The 11,300-nt window shown below is 42.1% G+C and overlaps 1 protein-coding gene across 1 annotated transcript in view; it reads right to left on the bottom strand.

Moving 5' to 3' along the window:
• The window catches only part of TXNDC12 (thioredoxin domain containing 12), a 29,570-nt gene extending 18,380 nt beyond the window's left edge, over positions 1-11,190 (bottom strand). The window contains exons 1-2 of the mRNA XM_053576483.1: positions 10,357-11,190; positions 388-448 (exon numbers count right to left, since the gene is read on the bottom strand). Of these exons, the coding sequence (XP_053432458.1) occupies positions 388-448; positions 10,357-10,453 (158 nt within the window). The 5' untranslated portion in view covers positions 10,454-11,190. The remainder of the gene's footprint in view (positions 1-387; positions 449-10,356) is intronic.
• Positions 11,191-11,300: the final 110 nt, after the last annotated feature.

The following is an 11,300-nucleotide window of genomic DNA, read 5'->3' on the forward strand; positions in this document are numbered from 1 at the left end:
CCCGATAAATTGTAACTTTTATAATACATTTGTATATATTTGATGGTAGTAAATGACAAAATGATTAGTTTCCACATACATTTTATACATTCATGATATATTTAACTTTTTCTTACTGTTTTTCATATTTCTAGGCTACATGGTTCATCTGCAAATATTTCAAATTGTCAAAAATCTCCAAAATATTTTTCAATGTATTTGTTGAGGATAAGTGGACCTGTGTGATTCAAGTCCACATTGTTCAAGCATCAGTTATAAACGTTAGCTACTATTGTTGTTATTAGGAAACTATTTAGTTCCCACTCAGCCTTGGCACAGCCCTTCACCTAACATTGACAGCTGCAAAGTGTTGTACCACCACAAATGACCTAAAACCATGTTTTGTACCTGGCAGCTGCTTCTTTCTTTCCATCTTCTAGTGTCCTCCAATGAATATGATCTCCAAAACCTAGAAGGAAAGAGCCTCATAAACATTCACACAATGAACAAAGGGCATAGACCCAAGAAAAAGTGTGGCATGTTTACAAAATACCCACTAAAATTTTTTTCTTACAAATTAAAAAAAAATTTTTTTAAAGGTTTTCTTCTTTCAAGAGATGTTCAAGTCCCAGCTCCACTCTTCTTTAGATATATGGGGCTACAGACAGTCCTAGTCCTCAAGCCTTGGTTTTCACACCAGAAAAATGGTGATAACACTACCCAAATTCATAGTTTTAAGGAGAGTAAATTAAATAATGATGTAAAATGCTTTGTAAACTATCACAGAATACACCAATAATACTATAAGAATAAGAAGTGTTCACAGAGTAAACATAAAAAGGAAATCACAACTAGTTGAAGGTGATACAGTAATACGGCTTGAAATTCAGAAAGACGTAGGTCCATGACTCTACTTCTTATTAAATATATGAATTTTTATGAGTGAAGTAAGCTTTCTGAGTTCCAATTTCTTTCTTTCTTTCTTTCTTTTTTTTTTTGAGACAAAGTCTCATTCGGTCACCCTGGGTAGAATGCCGTGGTGTCATAGCTCACAGCAACCTCAAACTCTAGGATTTGAACAATCTTCTTGCCTCAGCCTCCCCAGTACCTAGGACTACAGATGTGCACCTCTACGCCTGACTAATTTTTCTGTTTTTAGTAGAGATGCGATTTCACTCTTGGTCAGGCTGCTCTCAAACTCCTGAACTCAAGAAATCCACCTGCCTCAGCCTCCCAGTATTAGGATGACAGGCATGAGCCACTGGGCCAGGCCTCCAATTTCTTCATCTATGAAATCAAGTATACATGGCCATAGTAAGTACTCCATAAAATATTAGAAATGAATCTTATTTAGGCTATATTACATAAAAGACTTAATTTTAGATCCAAAATGTGTTAATAATCATAACAATGCTGGTTGCAATTGATCACTTTATATGTAACCAGTATACCACATGTTTATCTCATTTAAATTTGGTCCTAACATGCCAGCCATGGTGGCATGCGCCTGTAATCCCTGATACTCAGGAGGTTGAGGACACAGGATCACATGAGCTCAGGAGTTTGAGATCAGCGTGGACAATAATAATGAGAGACCCCCACCACATCTCTAAAAATAAATGACTAAATATTTTATTTGGTCTTAATAATAACTTAATTTTACTTAACCTCTCTACACTTCAGTTTCCTCATCACTAAAATAAGCACAATAATTATATCTTACAAGGTTACTGAATACTGAATAAGAAATATAGGCAAAAAACTAAGCATACTGGGTGGTACCTATGGCTCAGTGGGTAGGGCGCTGGCCCCATAACCAAGGGTGACGGGTTCAAACCCGGCCCTGGCCAAACTGCAACAAAAAAATAACCAGGCATTATGGCGGGTGCCTGTAGTCCCAGCTCCTTGGGAGGCTAAGGCAAGAGACTCGCCTAAGCCCAAGAGCTGGAGGTTGCTGTGAGCTGTGATGCCACATCACTCTATGGAGGACAACAGAGTGAGACTCTGTCTCTAAAAAAAAAAAAATAAATAACTTAGCATACTATAAAGGATCAATGAGTAGGAACTTTGTTATTCTTTTTTTTTTCCCCCATTGTGTTTAGCTGGCCGGGCCAGGTTTGAACCTGCCAGCCTCAGTGTATATGGCTGGTGCCATAACCACTGTGCTACAGGCGCCAAGCCAGCTTTTGTCCTTTACAGTTGAGACTTCTGAGGCTCAGAGAAGTTACATAATCTGCACCAGGTCACATAACTGCTAAGTGGCCAAGATGAGATTTAAACATCAATCCTGTGTCTTTTCCATTACTACATCTGTCTTGCAGACCTTTCTTTCCCAGAAATAAATTCAAATCCGATTTTCATCAGTGCTACCACAGGGAAACAAAAGGTCATCCAGATTAGCACACAGAGGCAGCAGTATCCAAACTAACCATCACTTTTCATTCCCAATCGCACAGGCTGCTGGCCAAGAGAAAATGTGTCATTTGCCCAGGGCTCAAAGTTTGATCCTGAAGAGTGAATGACTGAGAGTAAAATTAGGAGGATGCCCAGGAGAACTGAAAGGTGTTTAATATAATCAGCATCATTCTGTCAATACCTACACTTGTGGCAGTGGGTAGGGCATCGGCCACATACACCGAGGCTGGTGGGTTCGGCCAGCTAAAATCAACAATGACAACTGCAACCAAAAAATAGCTGGGTATTGTAGCAGGCTCCTATAGTCCTACCTACTTGGGAGGCTGAAGCAAGAGAATCGCTTAAGTCCAAGAGTTTGAAGTTCCTGTGAGCTGTGATGCCATAACACTCTACCAAGGATGACAGTAGTGAGACTGTCTCAAAACAAACAAACAAAAAAAGAAAAACCCTACACTTGGGCAACTGAATCCTGTTTTGGTGAGATCCCCAACTATACAGTCTAAAATGGATATTATGTACCTCAAAACAATGGAATCTTAGATAAGACAGATCTTAGGAATGTACTCACTAGACTCACAGTAATAACAGAAATCCCTCCATAAACACTAAATAAGTTAAAAACTCAGATGAGAAACAGCAACAAGCAAAAGGTAAGGCCGCCTTGGAAGCAAATGTCCATTGTGATGTGGCAAAATGGAACAAACCTGACACTCCCATATTAACTCAACCCTCAAAAGTGACTAATGTGATTCCAGGCCAGTAATACCCACTGGCTTCCACGTCAATCAAATACCAAACTTTTCTGGAGGAAAGCATTGCCCACTTTAGGCCTCCAGGCTAGTAGCTGGAGGTGAAGAACAACCATTATGAGCTCACACTCCTACATCACCAAAAATATAAGAAGACAAGTCACCACACATTAAGCAGAAGCAACAAATTTAGACCCCGAGGATTTCATACATTGGAGCTATCTGCCACAGAACGGAAAAATAACTATGTATGAAATATTTAAAGAAAAAATACATGAAATCACAAACATAGGCATGCAATATACAAAAGAAATGGGCAAATCTGTGAAGATACCAAATAGAACTTCTAGAAATTAAAAATATAACTGTTGAAATACAAAGTGAATAGATAGTCTGTGATAAAAGGGAATGAGCAATCAAGCCACAAAAAGGCATGGAAGAACCTTAAATGTATATTGCTACGTGGAAGAAACTGATCTGAAAAGGCTACAAACTATGTAATTCCAATTATATGACATTTTGGAAACGGCAAAATTATGGAAATAGTAAAAAGACAGTAGTTGCCAGATCTGTAGGGAGGAGAGAGATGAACAGGTAGAGCGCAGGATGTTTCTACAGGAGAGAAACAATTTCTGAGCTGATCCGCTATAGCATTCTAAGAGTAAGCCTTGAGGTGTAATATGATACAGCCCACTGCATATACAAAATTTCTTTGATAATTCATTTTTAAAGTATCCTGGGATTTTTCATAATAATAACAATCATCGCCATCATTTGAGTGCTTACTTTGTGACATAATTAAACAATAATATTATGATGATAAAAATATCAAAAATGACCAACACTTATATGACATTATGTGCCAGGCACTTTTTAGAATACTTTTAGATGTATTAGCTTAGTTAATCCTCACAATAACCTTGGAAGGTAGAAACTCTAATTATCACCTTTTCATAGATAAGATACTGAAGTTAAACAGCTTTCCCAAGGTTACATCGCTACTAAGTGGCCGAGCTGGAGCTGGCATCTAGGTAGTTCAGTTCTAGGATCACTACCTTTTACTGCCTCTCTAGCAAAGATTAAATGAATAAATGCAGCTTTACCAAATCAGAATGAGAACTCTGAAGTCTGGAAACTTGGGTTCTTTTGTCTCCCTTTTAAAAAGAACTTTAAAAGGTACGGTTTTTACCACTGACCCCCTCCAGCACCGCACCTGCTCATACCCAGGCAACTTGGAAATCTGAAGACCGTCTAGTTTCCTAAAGAGTCACCTGCACAGCCACTTAATTTATGCCAGTTATCTGCAAAGTAAACTAAAGTCTCCTACGTCAGCAGCTCTTTCCCTAAAAACTTTTTCAAAAAAAAGAAAAAGCAGCCATTTTTAAACACAGAATTTATATCAGAATATCCAAGACTGTCATCTGAAAATTGCTTCAATGAGCGAAAGGTAAGGACATCAAAGAAGTATCATCTACCCCACCCCCCACCCCCAGCTCACGAAACTTAAGTAACCAAAGGTCAAATGGCAGAGCAGACAACCAAAACTCTGAAATAGGGAATGCTGTATCTGAGAAGTAGAATAACATAATGGCTAAATAATCTTTGTCACAGTCAAGCAGATCTGTTCAGGATTCCAATTTCATAAATGCAAAATATGCCTAACAAAAATTATCCATCCTAGACATGAACAGAACTTTCTCCGAGGAAGACAGAAGAATGGCTAACATGAAAAAATGCTCATCATCCCTAAACACCATAGCAGTGCAAATCAAAACCACCCTGAGATAACACCTAACACCAGGGAGAATAGCCCATATCACAAAGTCCCAAAGTTGCAGATGCTAGCAGGACTGCAAACTAACACAACCTCTTTGAAAAGAAGTATGGAGAATCCTCGAAGAACTCAGACCTCCCATTTGATCCCACAACCCCATTACCAGGCATCTACCCAGAAGAAAAAAAAATCATTCAATCATAAAGACATTTGCACTAGATTGTTTACTGCAGCTCGATTTACAATCACCAAGGTGTGGAAACAATCTAAATGCCCATCAATTCAGGAATGGATTAACAGACTGTGGTATATGTATACCACGGAATACTATTCAGCCATAAAATAGATGGAGACTTTACATCTTTTGTCTTAACCTGGATGGAGTTGAAACACATTCTCTTTAGTCAAGTATCACAAGAATAGAAAAGCAAGTATTCAATGTACTCAGTACTAACGCAAAGCCAGTAGACAATCTAACACATGCCCAGGTAAGAGAGAAACTCAATTCAAGCTGCAGGGGGTAGGGAACGGAGGCAGGGGATTGGTGTGCTCCCACTTAGTGGGCACAATGTAAGGGTATATGGCACACCTCTTGGGTGCGGGACACAACTACAAGAAGGAGTCTACCTAACAAATGCAAATACTGTAACCTATTTGTTTCATCTTTCACATGAACAACAAAAAAAAAAATTATCCCTTCTATAGGACTGTTTTGTGAACAGGACACTGTGTAGAAGGTAAACGCTTTATACATGTTAGTGCCAGATTTTTACTCCAGAAACTTGACATTGTCATCCATTTCTAGTTCGGGCAGGAGAGCACATGAACTGCCCCTACTGACAGCTTTCTAGTTTCTCTTTAACCTCTTCAGAGGAGTTTCTGCACTGAGAGGCCAAAAGAGTGTAGCGGTTAAGGGGACTGGCTCTGGGATTTGTACTCCAGCGAGTCTACTTCCTTGATGGCTGTGTGACTCCTGTGCTTTATGTCAGGTTCGTCATCTGTGAAATGGAGATAATGATAAAAATATTATCCATCTCATAGGGTTATTTATGAGGATTAAACCAGTCAATACATGAAAAATGCACAGAACGGCACCTGGAAGATAGTAAAGGTACAGTAAATGTTGTTCGTTACACCTCTTCCCGTAGGTGATGTCCAAATTTTTAGCCCATGGGGAACAATGAAATGAGTTTAGAACTCTAGAATATTAGAGTTATAAGGACTGTTAGGAACCATTTCTAAGCCAACTCTCTAATTTAATAAATGGTCACTACGGAGGACCAGAGCCGGCTAAATGGCCTGACCAGGATTAAAACACAGGCCGCCTAATTTCTATACGGTGTTCACTCCATACCACTGTTTTTCCACTTTTTAATAAAACCAGTGGGGATCATTCAGTCTCTTGTCTTTGCGAACCCCCAGGCCATCTTCTGGAAAGAGCCAAAGCTACTTATCATCTGAGAAGAAATCCCTCTCATCAAGATCTTTACGAATCACTGCCTTGGGTAGCACTTTTCTGGGAGGTACGTGGGTGGGGATATATACAAGAGATATATAAAAGTTTGAAATATTGGGTGGCGCCTGTGGCTCAGGGAGTAGGTGCCAGCCCCATATACCAAGGGTGGTGGGTTCAAACCTGGCCCCGGCCAAACTGCAACAAAAAAACAGCTGGGCCTTGTGGCAGGCACCGGTAGTCCCAGCTACTCGGGAGGCTGAGGCAAGAGAATCGCCTAAGCCCAGGATTTGGAGCTGTGTGACACCACGGCACTCTACCAAGGGGGATAAAGTGAGGCTCTGTCTCTACAAAAAAAAAGTTTGAAATACTGGGCGGCGCCTGTGGCTCAGTCGGTAAAGCGCCGGCCCCATATACCGAGGGTGGCGGGTTCAAACCCGGCCCCAGCCAAACTGCAACCAAAAAATAGCCGGGTGTTGTGGCGGGTGCCTGTAGTCCCAGCTACTCGGGAGGCTGAGGCAAGAGAATCGCTTAAGCCCAGGAGCTGGAGGTTGCTGTGAGCTGTCTGATGCCATGGCACTCTACCAAGGGCGATAAAGTGAAACTCTGTCCCTACAAAAAAAAAAAAAAAAAGTTTGAAATACTAATTCCCTTTCAGAAATAATTAAACATTTTCTTTTTTTTAATTTTTTTTTTTTTTGACACAGAGTCTAACTTTTTCACACCTGGTAGAGTTCTATGGCGTCATAGGTCACAGTCCAACTCTTGGACACAAGTGATTCTCCTGCCTCAGCCTCCCTAGTAGCTGGGACTACAGGAACCTGTCACTATTTTAGAAATGGAGTGTTGCTCTAGCTCAGGCTGGTCTGTAACTTGTGAGCTCAGATGATCTGTCCGCCTCAACCTCCCAAAGTGCCGGGATTACAGGTGTGAGCCATTATGCCTGGCTAATAAAATATTTTGTCATGAGAGGAAATAACATCAGTTAACATTTACTAAATACTTTCTAAGTGTGTGACACAATATTAAGTATCTTTTGTTTATACATCGAATCCTCACAACCCAGCTCCCCTGCCCTAAACTGCCTTTTAAAACATGTTCCTACAGTTACCTGGTATTCCTCTGCTCAAAATATGTATCAGGCTGTCCTGTAATTGCCTGCTCATTTGTCTTGATATTTCACCAGACTTTAGGCTGAAAAAGGATAGCAATCACAACTCACAATGATCATGTTTATCATTCATTTCTTCTTTCAACAAATATTCCTGTTTATGAACATGATAGAAACAATCCTGGATCCTGTGGCAGACATACTTTTCTTACAGCAATGTGACCTCAGCATACCTTCCATTAGGGGTTAGGGTGTTAAATGTCCTTCCTCTTGAACCTGCCCCGACATAGTTCAGTGCAAATGATGCTATGTAACTTGTAAGGCTAGATGACAAAAATGCCATGCATTTCCACCTGATTTCTTATGCCGCTCACTCTTGGAATCTAGCTGCCCTACTATGAAGATGCCCACAGTAGCCCCTGAAGAAATATCACATGGAATAGTAACTAGCAGAGCTGAGGCCCCAGGTAGGATAGAATAAGCCTTCCAACTGTGCCTTGTTCACATTCCTGACCCACAGAATTGTGAGCAAAATAAAGTGATTTCTTTATGCCACAAGATTTGGGGGTGGTTTATTACACAGCAATGGTAAGTAGAAAAACCACACAGAACTTAATGTCTAACAAGGAGTAAAGATAATAAATATCTGACTCCAAGATAATGCCTATATATAACATGTAACACCTAACTGTAATAAATTATTTGTGGAGTGTTTGAAGTAGTTACATAGTATTATTATGCCTATTTTGCAGATGAGGAACTGGGGCTTCCAGAAGTTAAGAAACTTGCCCCAAGCTACTGAACTGGTCAGTGGCATAACAAATTAAAACTCAGATCTAAACCAATATTCCTAACACTACACCCTTCTATTTCCCTCAGCACTTACAATTTTACTCTTAAGTACATAGTAGTCAGTTTTACAATGGTATTGTCAGTATTAAAAACATTCTAGGCAGGGCATGGTGGTTTAGGCCTGTAATTCTAACACTTTGAGAGGCCAAGACAGGAGGACTGCCTGAGGCCAGGAGTTCAACACCAGCCTAGGCAACATAGTAGGACCTCATCTCTAAAAAAAAAAAAAAATTAATTACAATAATTAAAAAACATTCAGACCCAGTAAGATTCATCATGCAATTTCACCACTGAGATGGAAATCCATATATCACCTTCTCAAATAAGTTTTTCTTGACCTTCCTAACCCAAGTGATGCCAGCTCCCTCATCCTTCCCAGCCTATTTCTTATTCCAACACAGTCATTTTCTTTTTTTTTTTTTTCTTTGTAGAGACAGAGTCTCACTTCATGGCCCTCCGTAGAGTGCCGTGGCCTCACACAGCTCACAGCAACCTCCAACTCCTGGGCGTAAGCGATTCTCTTGCCTCAGCCTCCCGAGTAGCTGGGACCACAGGCGCCCGCCACAACGCCCGGCTATTTTTTGGTTGCAGTTTGGCCGGGGCTGGGTTTGAACCCATCACCCTCCGTATATGGGGCCGGCGCCCTACCGACTGAGCCACAGGCGCCGCCCCCAACACAGTCATTTTCTTCCCAGTACCTACCCTTTACTGAAACTGCCTGTTTTTTTTTTTTTTTTTAGAGACAAAGTCTCACTTTGTCACCCTCAGTAGAGTGCCGTGGCGTTACAGCTCACAGCAACCTCCAGCTCTTGGGCTTAGGCAATTCTCTTGCCTCAGCCTCCCAAGTAGCTGGGACTACAGGCACCCGCCACAACGCCCGGCTATTTTTTGTTGCACTTTGGCCGGGGCTGGGTTCGAACTTGCCACCCTTGGTATATGAGGCCAGCACCCTACTCACTGAGCCACAAGCGCCACCCAAAACTGCCATGTTTATTAATTTGTTCTTGAGTTTACTTTGTGTCTCTGACTTGACTATAAACTCCATGAGAGCAGGGACCTTGTCTATCCTGTTCATAGCTATAACCCTAGAGCCTAGGACAGTGCCTGAAATATAAGTTATCAAAATTATTTACTGAATGAAGGATTGTATTCAGGCACCCTGAATGCCTATCCAATCTCAAAGATGCAAATAGGGAGGATAAGAGGGAAAAAAAAAAAAAGCCCAGCAGGACTACAGCAGAATCATTCTATATAGTAAGGCAAGTAAGAAAGAAAAAACAAAAGGTTGGGATCCACGCTACATCTCCAATACTCTGAATTCACAGACAATAAATCCAACTTTCAACTATGAAAGAGCTGGCGAGGAGAAAGGTGTTAACAGTTAAAATGAAGATGAAGGCAATGGATGGAGTAAGGAGTCACTCATTCTAACCTCCATTCATAATCACTGGTCACTCCTCAAAAAACTTCAGTTTCTTAAGACACAGTGGCTGAACCACAACAAGGACAATTGCTGGAGACCCTCTAATAGCAGAGCCTTCATCTGGCCATTTCTTATGCACCAGACACTCCTCCAGAAGCAGGAGGGAGCAGTACCCTAGCTCTTCAAGGAAGAGAGGAGAGGAACCTTCAGACCCAGGGCAGGAGTCTCTGCATATGCTGAACTTCCACGGCCCCATTTCTCCCAGGAGGGCATGTGACCGTTCCTGAAGACCTACCACATGTTGGGCACTGTGCTGCGCTCTCAAACATGTTTTTCCTAATTTACAGGCCATTCCTTCTCCCAACGCAATAATTTAAAGAGGACTCAAGTACGACTTCCCCCTTTTCACATTCCCCAGACCCAGTACTGCCCCTGCACCCAAGAAATCTTCAAAATCCAGAAGCGACTAGGGAAGACACAAGGAAATCTGGAGTGGCCCAAGAGATAGAACAGGACGGGGACGGTGTTAGGGAAAGACAAGGGTTTATACTGGGCTGGGGCCCAGGAAGAGTAAAGATTAAGGTAAGAACACGGTCTGACCCTTTCCAAGCCCACTATGTCCATCAGAAGAGATGACGAGGAGCAGGAAACTGAAGCCCAGCAAACAGGTGGCCCCGAGTCGCGGCTGCAGCTCCATGGTAGTAGGCGCGCCGGGCCACTGCGCTGAGCGGACACAGGGCCGGAGTCCAGGAGGTGCGCACCGCTCCCCAAGCGCGGCTCAAACCAACCCCTCGCGTTCCCAGAAAAAAATTTTTTTTTCCAAACTCTGAAGGAAGTGATGTTAGACGGATGTGGGTGGTGCCTCCGGAGTCCGGTTTGGGATGGAGCGAGTTTAAAGGTGCAGATCACGTAGAAGGGTACAGGAGTTGGTCTCGAGCGCGAGTTGCTCTCACCCGATTCTGGAAGTCCAGGTCCCGGAAATAAACAGGAAAAGAAGGACCAAGGGAGTGGGGGCGGGGGAAAGGTTCGAGAAAACCGTTGCTGGCCGTGTCCGCCTCCCAGTCTAGCCCCTCCCACCAAGAACTGCTGCTCTTAATATTCAAATATAAATTATTGATTGGTGAGGTTAGCCTCTGGCAACAAAGGTTGTCCCGTTGGCCTTGGATTCTCCCTCCACAAATAAAATAGACTGGACAACTGAATTTAATTGTTAGGTTCCTGCTCGGGTCTCCAAGGAAATCTGGAAAACCTGTGGTGCACGGTCTGGTGCCTTGGAAGCATGCCCTTTCCTACTGGAAAAGCAGCTCAGGACCTTATTTGCCTTGCAACTGCAATACTTCCACTTACAGAGATAATGCAACCAACTGATGCAAGCTCCGAGTAAAGAAAACTTAAGGCCTCTTGCAAAACTGACCTAGATGGATTTAGGACACCAGGACGTGAGGCGCTGTACATATTTAAATGGTAAAGCTTCTTATGGTTAAATGTGTTTTTCTCGTAGGTTGTTTCTTCCCACTTTTCCCCTCTGCTGTACACCAAACAGG

Source organism: Nycticebus coucang, chromosome 22, assembly GCF_027406575.1.
Source record: "Nycticebus coucang isolate mNycCou1 chromosome 22, mNycCou1.pri, whole genome shotgun sequence".
Lineage (NCBI taxonomy): Eukaryota > Metazoa > Chordata > Mammalia > Primates > Lorisidae > Nycticebus > Nycticebus coucang.